This window comes from Gymnogyps californianus, chromosome 12 (assembly GCF_018139145.2).
Source record: "Gymnogyps californianus isolate 813 chromosome 12, ASM1813914v2, whole genome shotgun sequence".
Classification (NCBI taxonomy): Eukaryota; Metazoa; Chordata; class Aves; order Accipitriformes; family Cathartidae; genus Gymnogyps; species Gymnogyps californianus.
In genome coordinates this window covers 20,495,264-20,519,393 of record NC_059482.1, presented here as the reverse complement: position 1 = coordinate 20,519,393, position 24,130 = coordinate 20,495,264, and the positions used below count along the sequence as shown (strand labels likewise).

The 24,130-nt window shown below is 38.1% G+C and overlaps 1 protein-coding gene across 2 annotated transcripts in view; it reads left to right on the top strand.

Moving 5' to 3' along the window:
- Nucleotides 1–5,962: 5,962 nt before the first annotated feature.
- SLC7A6 (solute carrier family 7 member 6) overlaps nucleotides 5,963–24,130 on the top strand; it is a 31,450-nt gene continuing 13,282 nt past the window's right edge. Inside the window, exons 1-5 of one of the 2 annotated variants that reach the window (XM_050903831.1) lie at nucleotides 5,963–6,011; nucleotides 12,347–12,919; nucleotides 16,707–16,832; nucleotides 18,683–18,827; nucleotides 21,368–21,491. In XM_050903831.1, coding sequence (XP_050759788.1) covers nucleotides 12,388–12,919; nucleotides 16,707–16,832; nucleotides 18,683–18,827; nucleotides 21,368–21,491 — 927 coding nt within the window. In that variant the 5' untranslated portion in view covers nucleotides 5,963–6,011; nucleotides 12,347–12,387. Of the gene's footprint in view, nucleotides 6,012–12,346; nucleotides 12,920–16,706; nucleotides 16,833–18,682; nucleotides 18,828–21,367; nucleotides 21,492–24,130 lie in introns of those variants that run through there. The other variant, XM_050903830.1, reaches the window with a different exon arrangement.

Here is a 24,130-nt window from a genome sequence, read left to right as displayed (position 1 = left end):
TGAAACAACATGGTTTTGTTTATTTTACAAGGAATGCCTATGCTATATAAACTTAAGAATTAGAACTTGTTTAATTGTCAGTATTTCCACATGTTTAAAGGAGTACACATTAATCTGTTCACTTTATAGGCAAAATGTATTAATTCAAGTCAACATGCATAGGCATATTTGATTTGCATACATTGTGTGGGAATCTATACAGAAAGGTCTTTGGGTTTACGTTTTGGAAAACTTTACTTTTAAAGACAGCCTAAATTTCGAGCAAATACAACTACAGAATCCTGCAGAAGTCTGAAAGTTTTAGGAATAAAGGCTGTCCTTATCATCTGTTCACCCAACAATTGTTCCCACCACTATAAAGTACTGTGCTATTATAAGTTCTCTAAATAAAATGGGAGGGAACTCTTTTATAGAAGGTACAAATTTATTTGTATTGTACAAACATTTCAGGGTAATTCAGTAATTAGGAGAAAAGTAACAGGAGTGCACTGAAAGCAAAGATGCATCAGTGGGTCAGAACTGATGGAGTTCTAGCATGCTGAATTCGAAGTAGCTCTGCTAAGAAACATCTGGTTGAATTTAAATTGCAAAGTTTGGACTCAGCATGATAACACAAACAAAATTATAACATTGGCTTCAGCCTCTAGTAACTAGCTGCTTACAAATAGGGTATCAATGTAACTACTGCTGAGTATTATTAGACTCTTCTAAGCTTCCATACTCCTGCTTTTAATCAGAGAGAGAGACAGGTACCACAAGTGAAGAAAGTATATCAAAAAATGACTGACAATAATATAGAAGAATCTGTAACAGAAAGGAACTTTACTGTTTTGAAGAAAGTCTGAGCAGTCGTATTAGAAGGCTGAGAGTTGCATAACGTAAAAAAACCAACAGATGTCTTCAAACTGTCTCGTCCAAAAGAAACTTATCTAAATACTGGGAAATTGGGTTACAAACACTACCACTAAGGACTTCATAATCTATGCACACCCACATACTAATTTGGGACCTCAAACAAGAAAAAAATATTTATTCTTAAGAAGCTATTTTTTACAGCTAGAAATCCTCCTTAGCTTGTTTTTATACATAATCACTTTTATTAGCCTTCAAAACAGACATGGACAAAGAGCATTATCTTTAGAAACCCCTGCAGCTTTTTAAGTCTTGGTGAAACAATGATTCTAACTCCTATGTTGTTTTCCAAGAAAATGAAGCCAGTGATTCACCCACTCTCAATAAATAGCCAGATCCTTACGAAGTTAATTCAACATAGATAAGACAATTTGTATCATCCAAGGGTAGGGTCTCCGAGTTGAATGATTTAGTTGTCTAAAAAATTAAGTCAAACTATTTCTTTAAAAATAAGTATAACTACAAAGGATTATTTTTCCCAAATAAAGCCCCAAAATTGACTGGGAAAAACATGATGTATTGCACGTTCCACTTGTAATAGAGAAGACTACAGCAGCAAAAAAAAGTAAAATGAAAATAGAAAGTTTGGAGCATTAAGCAAAATAATGCTGAAAAAATACTGGAGTCCTTTGAAATTTATCTGAAGATTTGGATTTTTTTGCTGTTGTTTCTTTGCTCTCCTAGCAAAGTTTTACTGATAACATTTGAAAACTTGTCCATACTTTAGAAGATAATCTATTCCCACTTCTGCTTTGCAGCATGGACAGCACTGAACAAAAAGAGCTTGTAATCATGTGCAACAAAGACATGTATAAGCAAATAATAAACTTTGATGAGAGTGGATGAGGCAGTGAAAAGCAAAAGGTACCTGAAAGGCAACAGAACCAGATAGGAAAAATAAAATTAAAAGATGGGATGTTAAAACTTATTTTACAGTCTGTTTTAAAAAACTGCAGTACAGAGAAGCCAAGTTTTCCATAAAAGAAGGCCTAATGTTAATCTCCAGAGTATTTAAATAAGAGTGTAGTTGGACAAGACAGAGCCATCCCACAGTTTCTGGTCCTTAAAGGGACATTTTCCACTACCTCCTCCTCTTCCTTTTCTCTCTGCTCCTAGCTTACTCCACATTTGTACTTTTGTGATTATGATAGTAAAAAACTAACCTCCACAAAAGTATTGTTTTCTGCCAGCTTAGTGAGCAGAATTGCCTCACAGAGGGGGCCAGGCAAGTGCCAGAGCCAGTCAAATGCTGAAAGCCAGTGGAGTAGGAGGAGACTAGGAGCAGGGGAAGATAAATTTAGAAGCCTAAATTTAGACTTTTTTTTTTAATTGCCTAGCATTTTGGTTCTCGTAGTCACTCTCATTTGTAAGTAATACTTACTCTGCTTAAACCACCTACAGCAGAATTTTGTATGATGGGAAAAGGAAGGTAAAAAGTAGGGGCAAAGGATCAGCTAATTTGTTTTTGTAAACAAAGTCACTCAGCTTTAATCAAAGAAAAGAAACAGAAGCACTTAACACTCACTTTTGAACTATTTCTGTTACTCTCCTGAAACTACAGAGTACATGGTTGACACTGTGTTGTTTGAGATGAGGAAGGTTGAAAACTACTAAAAAGAATCTCTGCTTTTAAGTAGTTATAAAAATTGTCATTTGCTGGGATCTGGCTAAAGTCACAGATTTACTGTCCCGAATCATTTTATGATCCCTACAAATAACTCCTGTGTCCGCAGAATGTACATTTCAAAAGAAGCATGAAAGTGGTCCGAAGACTCACTCTGTATGGTAACATTTCAAAAGGAACCAACATAAACCCTCAAACACATGGCTGGAAGCAACATCTCCATGATAGTTAATAGCATAAGTTCCATGTAGCAATGAGTACTACTTACACATACACAACACACCTTCAGTGCTGACCTTTAAAGAGCTCAGTACGTGCTCGTTCTTCCATGAATTAAGTGCATGAGCAACACATTCTTGGGGGACTTAGGCAGTAAGGATATGCTTAAACTCACCCTGCACACCAGAATGAACTTGCTAACAAGCACGAGGCTGATGATTGGGCTTCAGATTCACTTAGATTTAACAGCAATTTTTACTTTGGCTTTGTCACGTTCTAAAACCATTTAATTAATATCCTGTGGATTCGGTTTCCTTTAGTCTGATGCAAGTTGAATTTTGGTTTGTTTAGGTACATTTAATCTGTTTATTCTTCAGGTTTTTTGAGTTGAATTACATTTTCTAAGATGTATTTAAGTGGAAATACTTGTCAGAGAAAAAAAAGCAGACAGGGCAAAACTCACAGACTTACCAAAACTCAGTTTGACTTTGTTCTCACTGGCTAAGAGAGATGTGATCTTAACTTGATTAAATTAGTATCAGATAAAATCCAGTGGAAACAAAGTCTTTTTTTAGGTTTTCTCTGCTATCGCTTAGAGAATGTACACTCCTGTATAAAGATAACTTACCAGTGGCCATTTATAGAGGATCAGGGATGAGGCATACAGTTTGTAGAGGTAATCTGTAGCAAGAAGAGAAGGAGTAAAGTAAGGAGTCCAGACTTACATTTGGCTTCCATAGTAAAATTGAAGAAGTAATTTATAAAGTTATGAACCTTGCCAAAATGGACAAAAATATTTATTTGGATGACTATTCTGAAGTTTGCTTCTGGTCACTTGCAAACACTTCAGAAGCATTGTCTAGCCTTACGATGATGTCTGAACTTGGGTCTCTCATACCAACCTCTACAGTATCGTAAGTTTTTGGAATTCAAAGGGTGAACGTCTATTTTGAAATCCCCAAATGGGCATTTTTTCCAATAGATCTTTTTCAAGGTTCTAAAATAAAATGTCATCCTCTGTACTTCCAGCATATGCCTAATAATTTGTTTCCTATGTCTTTTCAGCTCTCCCCTATTTCTTGTTCCTAAAGGCAATTTTATAATTAGCTCACATTTTATGAGTCCATTTTTTGGAGGAATGAATGTTGTCTCCGGTAGATTCAATTTATGAGAGAGCTTAAAAGGCAGTGTAGCAACAACTGAAATCAGCTGCATCTTTTACATTCACACTCAATCCATTTCTTGATTAATGTGCGAGACAACTGTTGCAAGTATCCATCTACCTGAAAGATGCTGTGTTAGTATTACAGAAAATAGAGCACTATCAATATTTGTAACAGTGACTAAACACTATTACCATCTAATAACTGCTTTCTGGTTCATATTATCTTTATAATGGCAATCAATTAGTTTCATATTGTAGAAATTTGAGTTATATTCCGGGGATGTCTTCTGCGGTTTTTTATCTTCTATCAGTTCTGTACAAGTGGCTTAAAAACAAGGTCATGTATCAGGGCTGTTAAGCTTCCAGAAGAAGGCAGACTGGTTTTGTTTGCTGCTTTGCAACATTGTCAGTAGTTTTAGGAGGTAATAGATTTAGCGTAGTTACCTCTACATGTACTTGCACAAGACCTAAACCCAACAAAAGTCAAACAAAGAGTTGAAACAAAGACAATTAAAGAGCTGAGATGATCAGGCTCCTTCAGATTATGACCTGCAAATGACAGTTTGTTTTGCTATTGTGCTGTATAGTTCGGAAATTAAGTCTAATGTAGTTCTCTCCCATATGTGCACTTAAAAAGCGAACTTCTAACAAAATAATACTTTCTTCATTCATTGTTGTCCAAACACAATGTAACGAATATCTGGAGATACAGAGGGCAGCAGTTGCTTTGTATGCTGATTGTCTCTTGTGACAGTGAAGGAAAAAAAACCTCCTTGATAAAACAAGCTTTGAGAGAGGAAGTAGTATGGAAATTAGAAATGTAAGCCTCGTGGCAATAGAACTGGACTACACCATCGCATTTACTAGCACATTTATGGGTATTAAAAGTGCAAAGTTTGCCTTTCCCTGTTCTTTTACAGCCTTATAATTTTTATTTACCCCTAAGGTTTTTACCCCGGTATATCCTATTGAAAAAATCCACCTCTGACTCATCTGAGACTGTAGATAATAATCATGGACCAGGGGAGGGATAATTAGATTGTTTTGAGGGAGACAAAGACTATCATGTCTCCTGAGCCCCGTTGTCTTTCCAGACACTGACCTTCTCTTTCCCTAGCAGGGAACAGCAAAAAGGGCAGTAAAAGAACATTAAGAGGGGGCTGTAGCCTGGAGTTCACTGGCTTAGACATGCTAAAACTATTAACCTGGTAGAGGAAGGCAAACAAGTCTTCCTTACGCTACCCCACATAAGCCTGCTGAACGGCAAATTGCTTACTCACTATTATTTTCAGACACGGTTGGGCACTTTTAATCACGATTTTGAGAGATCCATTAGATGTATTTTACTGGACCCAAATTTTGGGTGTGGCTGTGCCCCTCTTGAGGGCAGGAACACACTAACGGCAGTATTTTAGGGGTTCCCTTTTTATTTCCCTATCCACTATGGCTGGCACTTAGCACCTAGTAGTCGTCCCCAAAAATATCACCAGATTTAAGGGCTTCGACCCTTTTAGGCCCTCATTTTCGAGCAAACTCATGTGCTTGTAACTTCATGCCATGTCATCCCCCCGGGTTTCACAGGAGCTCTATGTCCCCGAGGCCCTCACCTCCCCTCGGGGTGAGGGCAGGGCCCACCTCCACCTGCGGCAGCCCCGGGGGCAGGCCGCGGGCCCACGGCTCCTCCAGTGAGCCCGGGGGGAAAAGGCGCCGTTTTCGTACCGTCAGCGCTAAGCCTCTTCTCCATCTTGTGCCTGAGGAAAAGGGGAAGGATGGTTCCCGGCTCGGCAACAGGAGGGGGGGGAAAGTGATCGCCCATTCCGCGCGGGGGACGAGAGCTCGCCGCCCTCCTCACCCAGAGGGCGCGGCGGGGCTGAGGTAAACCCGGCAGGATCGGGCGGGAGGCCGGACCCTGCGGCGTCTCCCTCAGGCGGACGAGGCGGCAGGCAGCGGCGGTTTCCTGCCGGGGAGGGGAGGCGGCGGCGGCGGCGGGCCCGGGGCCGCGGGGCGGAGCGGAGCGGCCGCCATCACGTGTCGTGTGGCAACGAGCGAGCATCCCCGGGACACGCAACGGCGCGGCCGGCAGGAGCGGAGGTAACGCGGGCGGCCGCGCCGCCACAGCCGGCGGGGAGGTCCCGCGGGATCCCCAGGGGCCGGCATCGCGGCGAAGCGCGGTCTCCCTCCCACCTTGGGAGAAGGCTGCCGGGGCGACGAGCAGCCGGCTTGGCGCAGGGGCTGCCGGCGGCACACCCTGCGCCGTGCGCGGAGGTTTCCGGCGCCTTTCCACGCCGTCGCCTCCCCTGCAGCATCCGGGGCTGGCGGCTTTGGCGACCCGGACCGGCTGCAGGTGTGCGGGGTGGCAGTGCGACAAATGCCATGTATTTATTTTTTTCTAAAGGCTGCCTCAGCGGCAGCACCTGCGGCTGCCTCAGCCCTGAGAGCCCCGGGAGGCAAGCGGCTGCCCCGCGCCTCAGGGCTGAGGCGGCGCCTCAGCCCTGAGGCGCGGGGCAGCCGCTTGCCTCCCGGGGCTGTCCAGGAGGCGTGAAATATGTCTGAACTTCGCTTATTTTATAAGGAGAACAGAGTAACCACCGCTTGGGGAGGGGGGCGCGGCCACCGAGAGGCGAAATGACCCCAAATCCTTCCTCCTGCGGCGCGACGGCGGAACCCTGAGGGCCGGTCTCGTCACGCCGCTCCCGCCGGCGACAGCCCGTCATGTCGTGCACATCCCGACTTGAGGGTGGTTTTCTGGAGCCACGTGTTTTATTTAGTTTGGCAGCAGGCGGGTATGAGGGTTGGTACTCAGGTCGGGTTATAACAGGATGTTTTTTAGTGGCGGGTGCGTGTAATTATAACTGATCTGCTAACTAGCTATTGCAGGGAACTGAAGTGGGTTTAGTAATACCCTCAGGCAAGCATGTCTTTGCTCACTGCCATTTGGTAGTGATTTTGATTGCTTACGTGTTTTTTAAGTGACATGTATTAAATGCAATCTGATTAGGTGTGACTGTAAGTTACAGCTAAAGAGTACACATGGGTATAGATTTGTAGGTAAGCATGTGCCTTCTGACATTACTTTTCCCCCTTTTTGAGAGGTTTCCAATTCTGTACCCCAGCATAAAAAATAAGATAAATTATGTTAACAAACTCTATTATTGTCAATTCTGTCTTTATCTGGGGCTTATTGTATAAATTTCACCAGATGTTCCTCTCGTTGCAGCTGCTTCGTGCACTCCCAACCTCACTTCTGTCTAAATCAAGACTGTCTACCACAAAGTCCCTTGTTGTGAGCTTGCTTCTATTTTTTCCTTTGGAAATATAAAAATAAATTAGAAGTGTGAAGGACATAGTGGCATGTTATTTTCCACTTGTAGCTAGTACAGTTCCCTAACTTCAAAGTGACTTGGTTTAAAATCTAGGTTAATGTTACTGAGGTGGATTTGTCTAGGATTGGTATTTTAGGAGATTTTGAAAAGTTTCTGAGGCATTGCAACTGAATATCTGTTTGTGAGCTGATTATAGGTCTTTCCCTCATTTAATGTTCATGGTCTTATTCAGGATTTGTCTGAACATGTGGATAGTATGTGTATTTGCTGAACATCTCTTGTGCAGCTGTGTCACAGGTGTGTATAGTTAGGACTTACTGCCATCACTGATACACTATCAAGTGAATAATTGACATAGTAACTTCTCTTCCATACCTTTCTACATGATAAACCTACCTTGTCCTTTTTTAAAAAATGGTCGTTACAACCAGTTCTATTTGATCAAAGGTTTGTGTTGTTTTTTATAGCACTGACAGTGGTGTGTTGGCATACGCGCGCAGAAAAGACTTGGTTGAACAGATTAGATCTTTACATTGGGAATTGCTTTTGTTGCAAGGGCCTTCTGTCTGCTAACTGTATGTATGGCAGGGAAGTGATTCTTCTCTCACCAGAAACAAGAAAAGTGCATGCTACACAAACTCTAAGCTTTTCCCACTTAAATGTTCAGTCTGCGAGGTGCCTAAATATATACATTGCAAGGAATAGGCATTTCTGGGACTTACAACCTTTGCTCTGTTGATGCTTAACTCCCTGAAGACTTTCATGCTGTTTGCCTGTGTAGGGCAATCTTGAGTCTTACCCGAAGGGCCAATCATTGTGTTCAGAAATAGGAGTTTTACAGCTGGTACATGTGAGTAGTCAAAGTATATATGTAAAGCTATGTTACAATAAGAACTGTTTTATGCAGTCAAGACAACTGCGGAAGACAGAGGCAAGAACACTAGAAATGTTTGCTATGAGCAGGTATTGTATAAGAGTATATAGCAAAACATAGTAAGCTTTTAGCAGTTTGGTATTTCACATTGGTCATTAACCCGCTTGCAGGTTCACCCAAAGTTGAACAAATGACAGGTCAGCTGCTGTCCTGCTCAGTGGGAGAGAGGGGATCTTGGCGGACGGTTCCGCTTTCCCCTCTCTTAAAGGAGGGCCACCGTGTAATGTGGTGTTAGTACTTTGCTAACTGCACATTAACCTTCATTAGCTCCTTTGGTACATGGCCAAAGTGTGATAGGCCTTATCAGAATATATATTTTTGGTGAGACAATGAAGTGATCCTAGTTTCAGGTCACTCTGTCCTGGTTTTGTATCAAAGCTTTCCATATCAACAGCAGTGTTATTTCAGTAAAAAAATCTTATGCATATCAGCAAAAAGATTCCTCACAGCTGCAACGATCAGCAAAAAGAGTTTAAGACTTTGTATTGCACAAGGGTGAGCTATGAGGAAATCCATGTGTTAGCTTGTGTGAAGGCATAAGCCTGCATTACCCATAGCAGTCCTGCGGCAAGGCTTTGGCAGCATTAGAGATCATTCTAACAGTGTTTTTAGCTGCAGTATTACAGGATTGTTGTATATTAGAAAATATATACTATTCGTCTCTGGTTCTCCTCTTCCAAGCTCGTCTTCCGTTTCCACAGAAGTAATGGTCTTGTGACAGAATCATGGATTTTAATATACGTGTTTTTTTCGCTATGTTGCTAATCTTGACATAGCTTCACTTTTCTCTAGTCTCTGCTCTCCCTCTTCCTTTGTAGGTTTTTTTTTCAGTTGGTCAAAGCTGCTGAGTTTAGTTCCAGTTAAGATTAAGTGAAGTGCTTGCAGGAAAAAACGTGCCAATAGTTTTGTTTCTGTCATAAAGGTGGTGTAATAAGACACGCGACCCAGGCAAATAAGCAATTCCTGCCCTGAAGGCTTTAAGGATATAAAAAAACCAAGGTTAGAGAAGAGAATGAAATGCCAAATCTTGAGTGAGCTGTTGCATACACCTTCATGCAAATCCTAGTTGTCAGCAGATACGTGAAGTTGGGAATAACAAAAGCAGACTCAGAGAGGAAGAAAGAGTACTGGGGGACAAAACAAGCTAGATTGAGAGATATTGTGGTTGTTCTTTCCTGGGTAGAGTAGAGTAGGGCAAGAAACAGTCAAGGTCATCAGTAACAAAGTTGTATAGAATTGCAGTCACGTGCTTCTAATTGAGGCATTTGAACAGTGACAGGATCTGTAGTTACAGGTAATTAAATGTACCTCTGAACTTCAGACCATGAGGTAAATCACGGAGACTCTTAGTGCAAAACTGCCTGTGTGTGAACACATCAGATTTGATTTGATTTGAATGAGTCAACTGATTTGAATCAAATCAAATCACCAAAATGCCTGAGTATTCAAAGTAATGTTTATGCTTCTGAACAAGTCGTACTTTGAAAGGTGTTCCAGGAAGAAATGGGAATGATGATTAGGATATGTGGAGTAAGAAATCATAAAGCTGTGTAGTTATCACTAAAATGATGTTTTACATCCATGAGTCAATTCTTAACATATTACTCAGTTTTATCCTTTAGCTGGAAGAGCTGAGAATGAACATGGCATATTTTCAAACTGGCAGTCGGATGTCGTAATAATAGCTGTAGTATTCTTATTTTTTCCACTGACATTTGTTCAGAGTGATTTGCCTTCTGAAATACATTTGCAACTAGTGTCCTGTCCGAGTCAAAATAGAAATGAAAAGACTCAATTTGGAGTTGAATGTTATTTTTATGGGTCATAAGTGTTCTTTAAATCCATTTCTTACAGTCAAATTAGTCATGAAGACATCTGCTTTGATTATTTGTCCTGCTGTTTTACACATTTATGCTTTCTGATGATTGCATCATACTTGCAATTGATTATTATAATAATTTATATTCATTTACACAGTAATAACTGAACTTTCTCTTGTAAAGCAAACCAAATAATCTTACAAGCTCATAGGCCACATGTCTTTTTGAAGACTTAGCTCTGCTACACCAGTGACAGAAAATCTGCCAGTATGTGGCTGCAGGTGAACTTGGCACAAGATAGATGGAAGAGTAAATAACAAGGAGAACCGGTAACAACTGGTGAGATGAATTTGCTTTCGTTTTCCTTTGCCGTTTGGGCATACTCATCTGTAGAAACTGTGTGGATCCCTCTCTCCAATTTTATTGGAGGCGCCTCATTATAACACTCAAGCTTTTAAGTTCTGAAATAGCAGAGTTTAGTTTCTGGAAGGTTGAAAGTTTTTAGTCTAATTAAAAGTGTGAAATTTGATGGCTTATGATGTATGTATGATGCTAGATAAGATGTTGACTGATGTGTAAATGATAAAATACATACTTAGTAATTAACCATCTTTAAAGTGTTTCTTTGAAATATTGAGAGGAAAATAAATCAAAAGGCATCTAACTAAGCAGACTGAGGATCTCATTTTGCATTATTTAAAAGAACACAGTTTCTATTTTAATGTGGAAAAAGCTAGAAGATTCATGAGTTGGAGATGAATGATGTAATGTATTTCAGTAAATGATTTGTACTGCGTTTCTAGAAGTTACTTTTTTATTGATTGAAAATAATCTTTATCATTTTCACATCTTTAAAACTATTCTAGATCAGGGATGTCAAGTCAAATTTTCTGTACTGTAGTATACAGGTGTTGGCTTCATAATAAAGGAAGAGTATCATTATTAAGTTTTCCCTCCAGAAAGGTGTGCCTCTAACTGCATGAGCAAAACCTTGTATGTTTGTATGTTACTAGATGCATAGATATATATGTAGTTTGGGTGATTGCATACTGACCTTTCAAAATCCCCATACTCAGGGTTTTTGTTCTCTTAGTTGACAAGTTTATTGTTGGAATAAAAAAACCTTTTGTAAAATTAGTGTTGTCCCAAAAAAGTGCAAAAACTTTTTTCCCCCCTGCTGGATCAGCTGCTTTATTCTAATTGACCCAGACTTTTTAATTTTTGTGTTCTATAGTAAATAGCTATACAAGTATACACTGAGGGTTTAATGAGGGGCAGGGCAAATGAATGGTAGTGCATTCTGGTAATTATGTAGGGCCTATTCTTTATGCAGCTGATAACCTAGTAATCAAAGGTGCATTTGCAATTTAAGCTGGTTTCCATACAAGACTGTTCCTTGAATAGATTATTTCTTACTTGAACTTCTATAAAATGGGCCTTATTCAGAATTACTGCTAGTTATCAGTATATTCTTGTGCTAATAAATGTTATGAGCAGTAACTTGCTTTAGGAAGGCATGGGAGAATTTCCTGGAGACTTGAGAAGAAGGTGGCTCTTTTCCAAATGTTCAATTCTGAAGCAGAGGAAAAAGTTTATTTCATTTCTGTGTTCTTAGGTGCTGTTAAATACAGTTGCTAATGGAGGAATTTGGATTGAAACTACTGTGGGTTTTTTCATGTACAGCCTGCACTCTTAGATAGCTCCAAGAAATGAGGCAGTGGGAACTGGGAACAGTTTTGGGGAGGGAGCGAACTATAGTATCAGTTAAAAGTTGAGAGTTGGATCAAGGGGATTCTGGAGTAAGTATCTCTTCATATTGCCCTTAGCAAGAGCTCACACTGCATTATTAACATGTGCAACCCTGTTACTAGATCACTCATAACTTACATGTGTAAGTACAATAATTTGATTAATTTTTTTAGTACTGCAGTAGATCTGTGTTCATGCTTAGAACTTGCAACTTGGTCTTACAGTGCTTGTTTTTCTATATCACCTCACTTTGTTTCTATCTGTTCTTTCTTCCTTTTCAACATTGGAATCCCTTAATTCTGTCCTTCCTACAGGTGGGTTGGTTGGTTGGGTGGGTTTTTTTTTTCCTAAAGGTAGAAGTTGGTTTCTCAGCTTAAGTTATACTGGAATTTATCTCTTGCTCTGTGTGTGTTGGTTTTTCTGTTTATTTTAACTATGCATGAATTTACCTTTGTGTAAGAAAACATATGAAGCAACAAAAGGGAATTTCTCAATTTACATTTGTAAATCATAGGGTAAAAAGGTAGAAAGAAAATTTGGCAAGAAAGTCCTGGGATAAAAAATTTTATAATGATTTCAGCTGTCTATATTTTGTTTTAGATTGTGATTTGGAGTCGTGGAGAATTCACAGTCTTTCCACAATGGGAGAAAGGACAGATTGTATGAAGTCGCATAGTTCACTGGCTGAATACAGCCCCGTCAATAAATCAGACAGGACAGATCCCAGTGACAGCTGTGAAATGCAGGATGGAAACCAAAATACAATGCAACTGAAGAAAGAAATATCTTTGATAAATGGGATAAGCCTTATAGTAGGCAACATGATTGGTTCAGGTATCTTTGTCTCTCCCAAAGGAGTTCTCATCTACAGCAAATCTTATGGATTGTCTTTAATAATTTGGGCAATCGGAGGGATTTTTTCAGTCTTTGGAGCTCTCTGCTATGCTGAACTTGGAACCACTATTACGAAGTCAGGAGCCAGCTATGCATATATCTTGGAGTCTTTTGGGAGCTTCATTGCTTTTATTCGTTTGTGGACCTCACTCCTAATTGTTGAGCCAACTAGTCAGGCGATTATTGCCATCACCTTTGCTAACTACATAGTTCAACCTTTCTTCCCTTCTTGTGATCCTCCATATTTGGCTTGCCGTCTCATAGCAGCTGCTTGTGAATGTAAGTATTTCTTGAAATTTACTATGGTAATTTTTTATCCAGGGTTAAGTTTTATTAAAGCAAATCCTGCCAAGTCCCGGAGTTGTTGCATACTGAATCTGCAATGGTTTGTGTTACAGTGGGGAAAAGAACAATTTCCAGCACATGAATAACTCGCAGGTATTCAGTCAGTGAATTACCATTTTCTCATTCAGAAGCTGAACATGGTATTTAACTCTTCCAAGTTCACTTACATGGCAAACATGGGGAAAAAAGTTTGTTTTCCCTCAGAGAGGTATATTAAATCAAACCTCAATATACTCTTGATGTGGTCTAAAAGTTGTTGCAGAACAGCTCTTACGCTATACATTCTGGTGTAATTTATTTTACAATAGCTTCTCAATGTAGACATGCTTAAGTAATAACTAGGTAGGGTTTCAAAAGATCATTCAGGATTATTCTTTATGCTTGTGATTAACTGTAACATCAGTACAACAGTACCTGTTGTAAAGCTGTTTTGAAAAGCGGAAATTTTGTGTGCACATAAAACATTGAAATGTTTGTAATCAGATAGCCAGCTCTGTTAGTCAATATAGAGGAACAACTGTCCATGTGCTTCGAATCAGGACTGTTCTGCTGTATCAAGAGAATGAAACTGTATGATTGTACTGTGTGTGTCTTATTTAATTTTAGGTATTTCCTATTAAAAGTGTTTATATACATATTTTACATTTCCAGTAAACAGTGAAAAATATATTTCAGAAAGTCTGTCATGTCATGTCCTTTGTCATGTACTGATCAGTCGCCATGTGCTGTGGAGCCTGCCATCCCTATTGACGTGATGCTTTTATCATAAAGCTAATACAGAACTTGGGCTTTTTTACTGCTGACAATATGCTACAGGGAGGAGATGTCCTGCTCCTAGCTGGTTCCTTTTTGAGGCAACAGGGAGTGTGTTGAAATAGCTCTAATGTTCCTTATTACAGTTGTCTGTAGGACTAGAAGAGAGGAAAGACAGACGAGCACTAGTGTGTGCTTCAAATATTTGACCTCTACAACTAGTTATGAACATTATAGCTTCCCCTTCCGTTTTTGTAAGTTAATTTGTTGCTGTTGGAAAAGCACTAATGTCCTGGTCCAGGTCCAGGTAGTGGGAAGAATAATCACAAACTTCTTCCCAGAAATCTCGTCAGCTTACTCAGTTCTGTTCCCTCCGTCTCCCTCCTCCCTTCCAAATGAGTGTCCACATTTTGTGACAACTTCAGGAAAGAAATGAAGGACCTGTAATGGCATGTTCACATTCCTTAAACAGATACTGTCCCAAGGTATCCTGGCACAGATTGAGGAGTGCAGGGGAATCTGCTCTTCCATTTAAGGTATCTCATGTCTGAGGGGAGTTAGCCCTTATAAAAAGCAGTTTATCAAAAAGCAAGAAATTAAGACAAAGTGATTCAATTAAAATTATTATATTGTAGATGTAGAAAGACAATGTGATGTCCTCTACACTTGCTGCTAAGAGAGGGGATTTAGCACCTTTTTCTTTAGTGGAGACACGTGACAGCAAGACCACTCTCATGTAGGTGGAACAACTTACTTAAACGGTTTAAATGCTTGTTGTGTCGTGCTCTAGGTGTCAGTGCTGAGACTCTCACCCCTGCTCTACAACTTCATTTGGCTGTTCCTGTTAAAGCCTACGCTTCTCCCTGGCCTGGCAGGGCTGATGTTGTTTGTCAAATCCTTAGCTCTGGATACCATTAATACTTTATTAATGAAGTTGCTGGGAGTGGAAGTCTGAACATTGGTTAGGTACACATTGTATGTGAGAATGGGTGGGTTTGTTGTGGGGTTTCTTTTTGTTCTTTTTTTTTAAACTGTAGTCATAACAATACTAGATCTAGTGTGAGATCAGTCTTCGTGTTATACAGCATTACTCTGTCAATCATTTTGGCAATGGAGGTGGCATCTGGTGCTACAGAACTAAACTTGACAGTTCTCAGGAACTTTAAGTAGCTAAACAATAATTAAGTTGAAGAAAACATGAGAGAATAATTTTAGTAAAAGAAAGAGGGAGGGGATGTGACTTATTCAGATTCTTGATTATCTTTTTTTTTTCTTTTAAGATATCAGAGACAGAGTAGCATTTCATCTGAAGTAGAGACCAAGCCCTAACTCACTAAAATAAGGAGTTAATAATAATTACTCCCAATGAAAGTTGCTTTAAAAAAAAAAATTAATGGCCGGAATAAACCCTGTGAGCAAATACTCCATAGATAATACCGCATTAATACTGAAGAGCAGAGACCAAGCAGAGTTGTTTTTTTCCTGAGGGCTCTTTGGGAGCTGCAGCAGTCCTGACTTTTGAAATTTGATACAACTGTTTTTTTCCTCTCATCTTGCCAAGCTCAGTGGAATCTCGTTCAGCTATTCCACTTGGCCAGGCTGTCTAGTATACTAGTGCCATGCTTTTGAGATCATTACCTTTCTTTTGTTATCTTTTTAAAATTATTACTTTTCTATTTGGTAACTGTGCTAAGTACATTTTTTTATCTTAATAGTATCACATTATTCTTGGATTATGGGAAAGGAAATAATTTATCACATCTTCTAATTTAATTTTGATTTGCTACTACCTTACTCCTTAAACAATCAAGTTTAGTTTTTATTTATATGCATATTTAAAATCCATAGTACAAGAAAATTGTTTGGAGATAAAAAGTGCAGTAGAATATAACCACTTTTTTACTAGCTAGAGAAAAAAATCAGATTTGGGGGAAATATTTAAACTTCTGGGTTGGAATCAATAATGTAATGATAATGTGGATGAGAAAAACATGCACTGAATTAGTATTTTGTTCAATAAAGAATACTGAAGATACTGAATCCTATTCAGTATTCGGCATTTGAGTTCAGGCAGAGGTTGTCTGGCTCTCCACTTGAGGAAAAAGTAATAAATGCAAAAGCAAAATGTTGAGAGCCATGAGAACAGTGTATTTAAACAATAGCTTGAAAAGTGTTTGTTGGGGAAGTTGATCATATGAGTAAGTTTAGTCAGCCACTGTGACTAAAATATCTGTGAAATCTGAAAGTCTCATTTCAAGTTCCATTACAGTCTTGTGAAATAGGTCTGACACTAATTTATTTTAGAATAAAGGGAGAAATATAGTCAGAATACTCATTACTGACTAGCAGTTCGTAAAAATCCAGATTAATGTTGCATTAGCTGTAAAGCATATGTTGTTTGGTCAGATCTGTTCTAACCTCACTTAGTAATACAGTTTAACACAACTGGAAAAGAGTATTGAATCGCCAGTGACCATATTCAGTATTGCAAATACTCCATGGATGTTGAACTCATCCTCAGCCTAACAAGGAAGGATAAAAAAACTTTTCAAACACTATTTTAATATGTTTGCCTAAAGGAATTTGTAGATAATCTTTCATTTATCAGAACAATATTGATACATTGAAATGAATTATTTCATGTAATGGTTTCTTTAGCTTCAGGATAGTTGCAGAGTGCAGCTGATAAGTGGTAATGTTAGGAAAATGGGCATGTAATCAGAGAGGGGGAAGGTCTTTCCTTCCATCTTTTGAAACAGTGTGTTTAGAACATCTGTTTCCTACTGTTTTGTTTAAACCAGTGTGTTTTCAGTACCAGTGTATTTTGCTTAGCTTAACCTAAGTATTAGTATAACAGGTAAGTGCATATTTAGATTATAATTTAAAATCTTTGAAAAATGAATTAAACTGAATATTGTTCAAATAGTCTTTTCATTTTTCTTTTTTTCTTCCCCCCCCCTTCCCCCAGGTCTTCTAACATTTATAAATTGTGCCTACGTTAAATGGGGAACACGGGTGCAGGATATATTTACTTATGCTAAAGTTACTGCTCTTATTGTCATCATCATAACCGGACTTGTTAAACTATGCCAGGGTAAGCTTATAAAATTAAAGCAAAGGTTTGTATTTATCAGTTAAACTGAGTAACTGGTCTAAAGACTGTAAAATACCTCTGTATGTGTTATCAAATGCCTCAGTACAAGCATAATATAGCGACTTTGAAAACACCAATAATACCAATGGTAGGCCTTATCATGATATTATATCATGAGAAGCTACCCTATCTCAGTTGACTTTGAGCTGGGTAGAAGAAGCTAGCTGATTGCTCAGCAATGTGTGCGATTTACAGCCTGCGGTATGGAGTAATAAAGGAAATGAAAACAGCAAAATACAGAGCTAGCAAAATACGATGGGAGCGGAGAAAGCTGTAAATTTCTGTAAGGAACATACTATTCTACAATGAAATCAACTGTTTTTTTTTTTTTTACAAAATGAATTTTGTGCAAGTCTCAAAGTGACCGAACTTAAAGCAAAAATAGTTTTGTAAAAACATGTAAGTAGACTTGTGAAACAGCAGCTCTTTTTTTGCTCAGATCCTGAGTTCTGTTATAGCTGTTGAGAATTAGAAAGTTGCTGGTTTTGGGGTTTTTTTGTTTTTTTTTAAAAAAATTTTTGTGTGTGTTGGGCATTGTGCCTTCAAGTTAGAGGAATTCTGAACTTAGTTTTGTTCTTAGCCCTTCCTTTGGGGAGAATTTATTGGTGTGTTAGCTTAAAAAAATTCCCCTGCTTTCAAAGCTGCCATAAAGGTACTTTCCCTGGCAATCTGGCAATTGGTGTCCTTTGCTCTAACCAGTTATTGTTGAAAGTCCATGAGCAAGGTAATTATTGTGAATGGAACAAGAATATGCATATGTGAGCACCATGGTGGAGTGTTTAATCCTTAGCACATCTGCCCATCCCTTGTTTTGTAGATACTGAGCTTGTTCACTACTAACTTGCTTGACATTGTCTCCCTTCTCTGTTTCTAACTCAGCAGTTACTCTGCCTATGTCTGTGCCAAGGGAATAGCAATGTCTGATGAGGGTAAAAAGTAGGGAAGAGAAATAAGTGAAGATATTTTAGAGGCCTCAAATATTTGCCTGGCCAGTTCTGATGAAGTCTAAACGTTTCGGGATGCATAGTACAGGGCGTGTTTTGGACTTACATTGGAACTCACCTTTCTGTATTTGGTGTTTTTGTGTGTGTGTCTGTATATGTAAAGTAGTCTGAATATATAAAACTGTCATTGATGAGCTTGTCTTGACTTGCTTAAAGTCAAAAGATGGCACAAGTTCTCACAAATACTGGTGCAAAAAACACACACTTTTTCTCTTAGCTTGGGAAAATTTTATCTCAAGTACCAATAATATTTTATGTTCTGTTAACTGTTCTCAGTTTTCTATTTTTAATAGCTAAAACTTAAACATCCATTTAGGTTTTTTGGGGTTTTGTGTTTTGGGTTTTTTTTTGTAGTTATCTAAAATCGACTGTAATCTTTGTATTCTGCATAGGCTAAATGATTGGAAATTTAAAAGGATATAGAAGGATAGAGTGGATTATTTTATAAATATATACATTATAAAAAATACCCTTAGCCTGAGTACTGTCATTGGCCTGTTGTTTGTAGCTTAGTCTGAACTTAACATTCCTGAACTTTTTGTGCCATTGTGGACAAACTAGGTGTTTAATTACAGAACAGTATCATCCACAGAGCATAATTTTTAGTAGTTTAAATGCCATGCTTATTCTCATGGCTGAAGCACAGAGTAGAATTGGAAAAGGGCTTAATAAGCAGCTTTGAAGGAATTAGGGTTTCTGAGTTTTTTTGTATTTGTGTGCCAAATTGAAAAAATTACTTGCTGTATTTTATTATCCTCTACTTCATTGCATCTCTTCCACATACAGGACATTCATCGCACTTTGAGAATGCCTTTGGGGAATCCTCTTTTGATATCGGAGACATTTCCCTCGCACTCTATTCTGCCTTGTTCTCTTACTCTGGTTGGGATACGCTCAATTTTGTAACGGAAGAGATCAAAAACCCAGAAAGGTAAATGATTTGAGCTTTCTAAACCTGGATAGTTCCCAAGTTGCTTGTTTTGTGGCTGTCTTTCACTAATAAGTTCTGAGCTTATACAGAAATGAGTAGAACTGCTCAATACTTAGATGGTAAGGCTGTGAACCGCCACTAGCAAAGATTTACTAGTTTTAAACTCCATTAAAAATGGGAGGGGGGGGGGGGGGAGAAAAAATATAAGAATAAGTAAGTCTAGCCAATTGCAGGATGCTGTATTCAGTGCTTGATAAGCTTTCAGTTTAAGATGTTGCTATTGTTTGTTACAATAGGTGTTAATATTGCAGTGAAACAGTTACATAAGTGTATGTGCTGTGTTTATCTGTGCAATAATTCTGATTTCATATTTAAGAATGTTATATTTTCCATGAATTTGTGCTCTAAAAGTGTGACTGACTAATCTTGTTCAGTTGTGAGTCTGTAAGCAGATGCCTTTATGTTAAAAATAGAATCCCATTTGATCATTTTTACTTCCTATTCTAAGCAACAGCTCAGATTGCTACAACTGAAAGTAAAGAATGGAATAGAGATTTTTTTTTTCAATTCTCCCAACTGATTTTGACTTTTGCAGTTTGTTCTGTTACCGCTGAGTTCTATGCTGTGCATTTATTTAACCAGGAAAGTTACCTATTAAAAAGATAAAATAGCAGATAAGTATTTTAAGTCTAAAAATAGCTATTTCTAGTCAGACTGAATTTCAGGTTGACAGTGTTTCCTTAAATTGCCTTGCAAAGATTTGTTATACATATTCAGAAAAGATGTACGTTTTGTGTTTGCATCAGTCATTTGGTCCTTCAAATTGTTTTTTTTTTCATTGAAAGAGCTCCCCTTTTGAGTGCTGTTGCAATGCCTTTTCATCTTTTTAAAGTTAGGGTATTGTTCTGTGTTATCAGTTGGATAACTCTTGTATTAGATGTATTGTTTGAAAAATAATTTTTCTCACAGGATATTTAGCTGATGAAAATTTCTTTAGATTAATTTGCTATTTATAGGCATCAGTGCCTAATACAAGCTTCGTTCTTGGTAACAATTGTAGCTGATAAAGTGAACTTCAAATTTCAGCTTTCTACATTGACAATTCTTGGGAATAATGAGATGTTCCAGACGTCTATAAAATTACTCCAAGAATTACATATTTTTCATTCACTTGATTCGTAGTGCCCTCATGCTTGTCCAGTCAAAAGTTGAAATCCACAAGTTAAATTTGAAATAGTCGCTTGGCTTTAGTCTCAGGTGATGCAAAGTCCTTAAAATGCCATTTCAGCTTTTTATTACATTACGTAACATTTCTGAATTAATTTCTAAGTGGTTTTCTAATTCTGTTTCTTCTCTGTGCTGAGGTTCACAGGTGTCTTACTGTGAGTGTGCAACCTGGAAGCAGAGTCAGAACTCCCAGTTACTAATTTACTGATTTATATGGGGGGTTGTGGTGTGTGTTTGTTTTTCTGCTTCCACAGCATCAGACAGACACAGCTGGAGTTCTGGGCCTCAGGAAATTTTTGAGGAAACTTCCAAAGTGCATTTCATTTTTCTGCTTTGTTGGTGTTGATTTTTTTGTTGTTGTTATTGAAAACAGTGTTCATGGCAAATGCTCATCCATGTCACCATGCCGTGTTTGATTTCAAACTGGGCAAATGCGAGAGTAACACTCTCAGTTCTGCTTTCCCTTTTGAGACATTTGAATATCCCTGCAAGCTTTGGGGAAAGAATAAGGCTGAGAAAAGCCAAAGCCTAAAATTAAAAGTTTCTTCTGCTCCTGCTCTGCAGAGTTTCTCCCTGTGGAACTGCAGACCCAGGGCTGTGAGTTTATCTCAGCTTTAAATTAAATCTTATCTGTTTACATCTAGAGGTTTGCAGCATTTTCATGTTACTCTAGACTTTTTTTGTATTATTTTCTAGGTATATGTTTGCTAGTAAGATACACCACATCCTGAGATTCACAGCTGTGTAGCAGTTTTGGATCTGCCCTCTGCATCTCTACTTTCTGCAGTTACGCAGCCCAGTTAGTTTGTTCTCTGCAGTGATGAGTGCAGATGAGAAGATCAGGGGTTTGGTTTGGTTTAGTGGATCTCCCTGCATCAGTTCTAGAAGTAGGTGCTAGAAGAGCAGCAGCATTCCCCGGGGAGAATGCGTGCTGTGACTCAGAGCTCTGACCCTTTGGGTTCTAGTTGTGGTAATTAACATGGCCAGTAGGAAATAATTTAAAGCATGTGACTTTGAAGGCTATTATTACAGATCTGGAAACCTTGAAGACAGGGTACTTGAAGAGCAGTTGCATAGAATCCCTTTTTACACATAATTTAGGTTTTAAGTTATTGCAAAAAATTTGATTTTTTTCCAGTATTCTATATTAGAATTTCTAATTTTAAAAGAAACCAAACTCTTCCAGAGATACCTTTATTCTGTCTTCATACCTTTTATCTCTAAGGTAAAGGATGCAAATAAATAAGTTTATTCTGTTATTAATGGAATTTTTTTTCCTGGGTTGTGGGTTTTGGGGTTTTTTTGTCTTACAGGAACTTGCCACTGGCTATTGCAGTGTCTATGCCAATTGTGACTGTTATCTATATTATGACCAATATAGCTTACTATACAGTGCTTGATGTTGAAGCCGTTCTTTCTAGTGATGCTGTGGCAGTGGTAAGTTGACCATGTGGTATTTTGCTATATTATTCACTTTTCACCTTTTAGGGATGCATTTCATTTTAAGGAACAAAACAGGAAAAATCCCTAGTTTATTACAGTACTTCGCTGAATACAGGAAGACAGAACAACATCATGAGTAATTTAATCTTAAATAGAAAAGCAGTTAATGAAATCATGTATAATATATATTACCAGATTTATTAAAACAAGTGCAGATGCATCTTGTTAATATATTTTGCAAAGATGTTAATTAGACTTGTGCACTTTGAGCTGACTGTAAATTAGACTCATTAGTACATAGTTGTCTTCTCTGTTCCTTCATGCTGCAGGATTTAGAAAGCTGGAGTGGTACGCAGAACAGCGTTGCACTGAGCTACATTCTGTTGAGCTAATAATTGGTGCAATGCATATCTGTAAATGGATGTGTTGCAGCTCAGCTATGACAAAGTTTAGCTTTGTATCTCCTTTTTAATAACTTAAATCACTGTCTTCCCAACATAGTATTAATTCCAACAACTTTTCATATTTTGAAATTCATTATTTTTGTATATGGATGGAAGTTTGAATCCAATTAAAATATATAAGCTTCTTAAAGTAAAAGCTGGTCAAAACATGTTTTATACTTAAAGCTAATCATTAAACAAAAGTGAAGGGTTTTTTTTGCCCTGTAGCTAGTGAATTAATTGGGTCGTTCTGGTTACTATATCCTTCAGAGTTGAGACTTGGAAAATTTAATCTTCTTTTTGGTTATTTAAATTGGAGAAAAAGAAATAGCTTTCCTCCCTTTTAGATTCCCAGTTGGCTTCTAAAATTTAAGTAGTTAGACAATGGACAGAGAGTTTTAAATACATCAAAATGAAGGAAGTATTCACTCTGTTTCCACAGAGGATTACAATGATTAAAAACTGGCTTAGCAAATCAGCAAACTTTTGTTTCAGGCATTTAGGCAGATGGTTCCGCAAAAGCACTTACTTGACTTTCTTTCAAACTTGAGAAATATTTATATTTAATGTAAGCTTTCAAATAGTTTATGGTAAATGTGGGCTGTAACTTGTTATTTCAAATGTAATTACGCAGATGTTTATTTCAAAATATATTGAAAGTACATAAACTTTAATTCTTTGCCTCTTTTTAGCTGGAATATGGAAATAAAAAGTTGGCATAAAATATATTGTGAAAAACTTGGTAAAACACTTCAGAATGAAACAAAACAAGACAAGGACAGAAAATATTTGATTTTGAATAAGCATATGTTAAGGGTTAATAACATCTCCAGGGATATTTATTTCTGTTGTGGGCTGTAGTATCCAATATAAAGTACCTTCCAGTGACTGATAATGGAATTTTTATTTCTTGTCTATAATTAATTAATCCAGACAAAACTAAAAGCCAATACACAGTCCACTGTCCGTCCTGACTTCTGTAAAGTAACACACTATTGTTTTTTTCTAACAAAGACTTGGAAAATACACTCCTTTGACAGCAATGAAATTCTCCAATCCAGCCTATCCCCTAAGAGTATTCTGTGCCTACTCTACTGCTCCTGACGTTTGTCATCGCAGAGGTTTATACAGCCATTTGGTGGATGGGATCAGGAAAACTGATCCACCCTGGGAGACTGGGGGAAAGATTCACTGTGGGCCTGTCCGATCTATGTTGCTATACACAGCAAGTGGTAGCACTGCAGCAGCAATTGGTGACCAGATAAAGGAGGGATGACGGATGCCTGAAGCTTACTACCCATGTGAAACCCAGGCCTAAATTTTTATGATTTTATATACACTTCATTTAGTTGTTCTTTGACATTGTTCTTGACCAAAAGTGAGTATATATTTATTTTTGTGTGTGTGTATACATTTATGTATATACACATGCTGTGTAATTTTACATGAAATTGTAATACTCAGAACTGGACAGATCAGGTCTTCCTCTCTAGTATAGGATGCATCCAGACACGGAGGAGAAAAAAGACTTAAGAATGATATAAAGTCCTTAGTCTAATTGCATGCAGAGATATTGGGCAACCAGGATAAGAATGAAAAAATATGTTTGCGATTTCCGAAGTTATTAGGGGATTTACTTCTTGTGCTAGTTTTAATGGAACTTAACCGAATGAATGACTTTGTAAGTCTAGAACTGTGCTTTTTCACTAGATCTCAGGATTGCCAAATACTTGCACTTAAAAGCTTAACTAATGTTCTGTCTAAAGGCATTTTTGCTGAGACATCTCATCAGCTGGCAAACAATGGTCTTCTGATTGCCACTACTTATATCCCTTTTAGAATGATAAGGTGAAAGTGCAGCTGAAGTTTAATACTTAACTCATGACTCATTAAAGATTCCTTTTCATTGCTGATATGAATTTAATTGCCCAGTTTTATGAAACCAACTTTAAGCTTGATCTGCTAATACATTAGCAAGTAGTGTGGACCTCTGGAAGGATGTTTTGTAAAGTGGACCAGTTGACAGTGAGGACCTGACACATACACTATACATACTTCAGGGATATTTTACTTTGGACTACCTCTAATGAGGTCCCATGGACTGAATGCTTATGTGTGATTGGATTGCAGTAGGGGAGTGCAGTAGGTATGCTCTTGCAGTTCATCTTCCCATTTAGCCTGTTCTAAAAG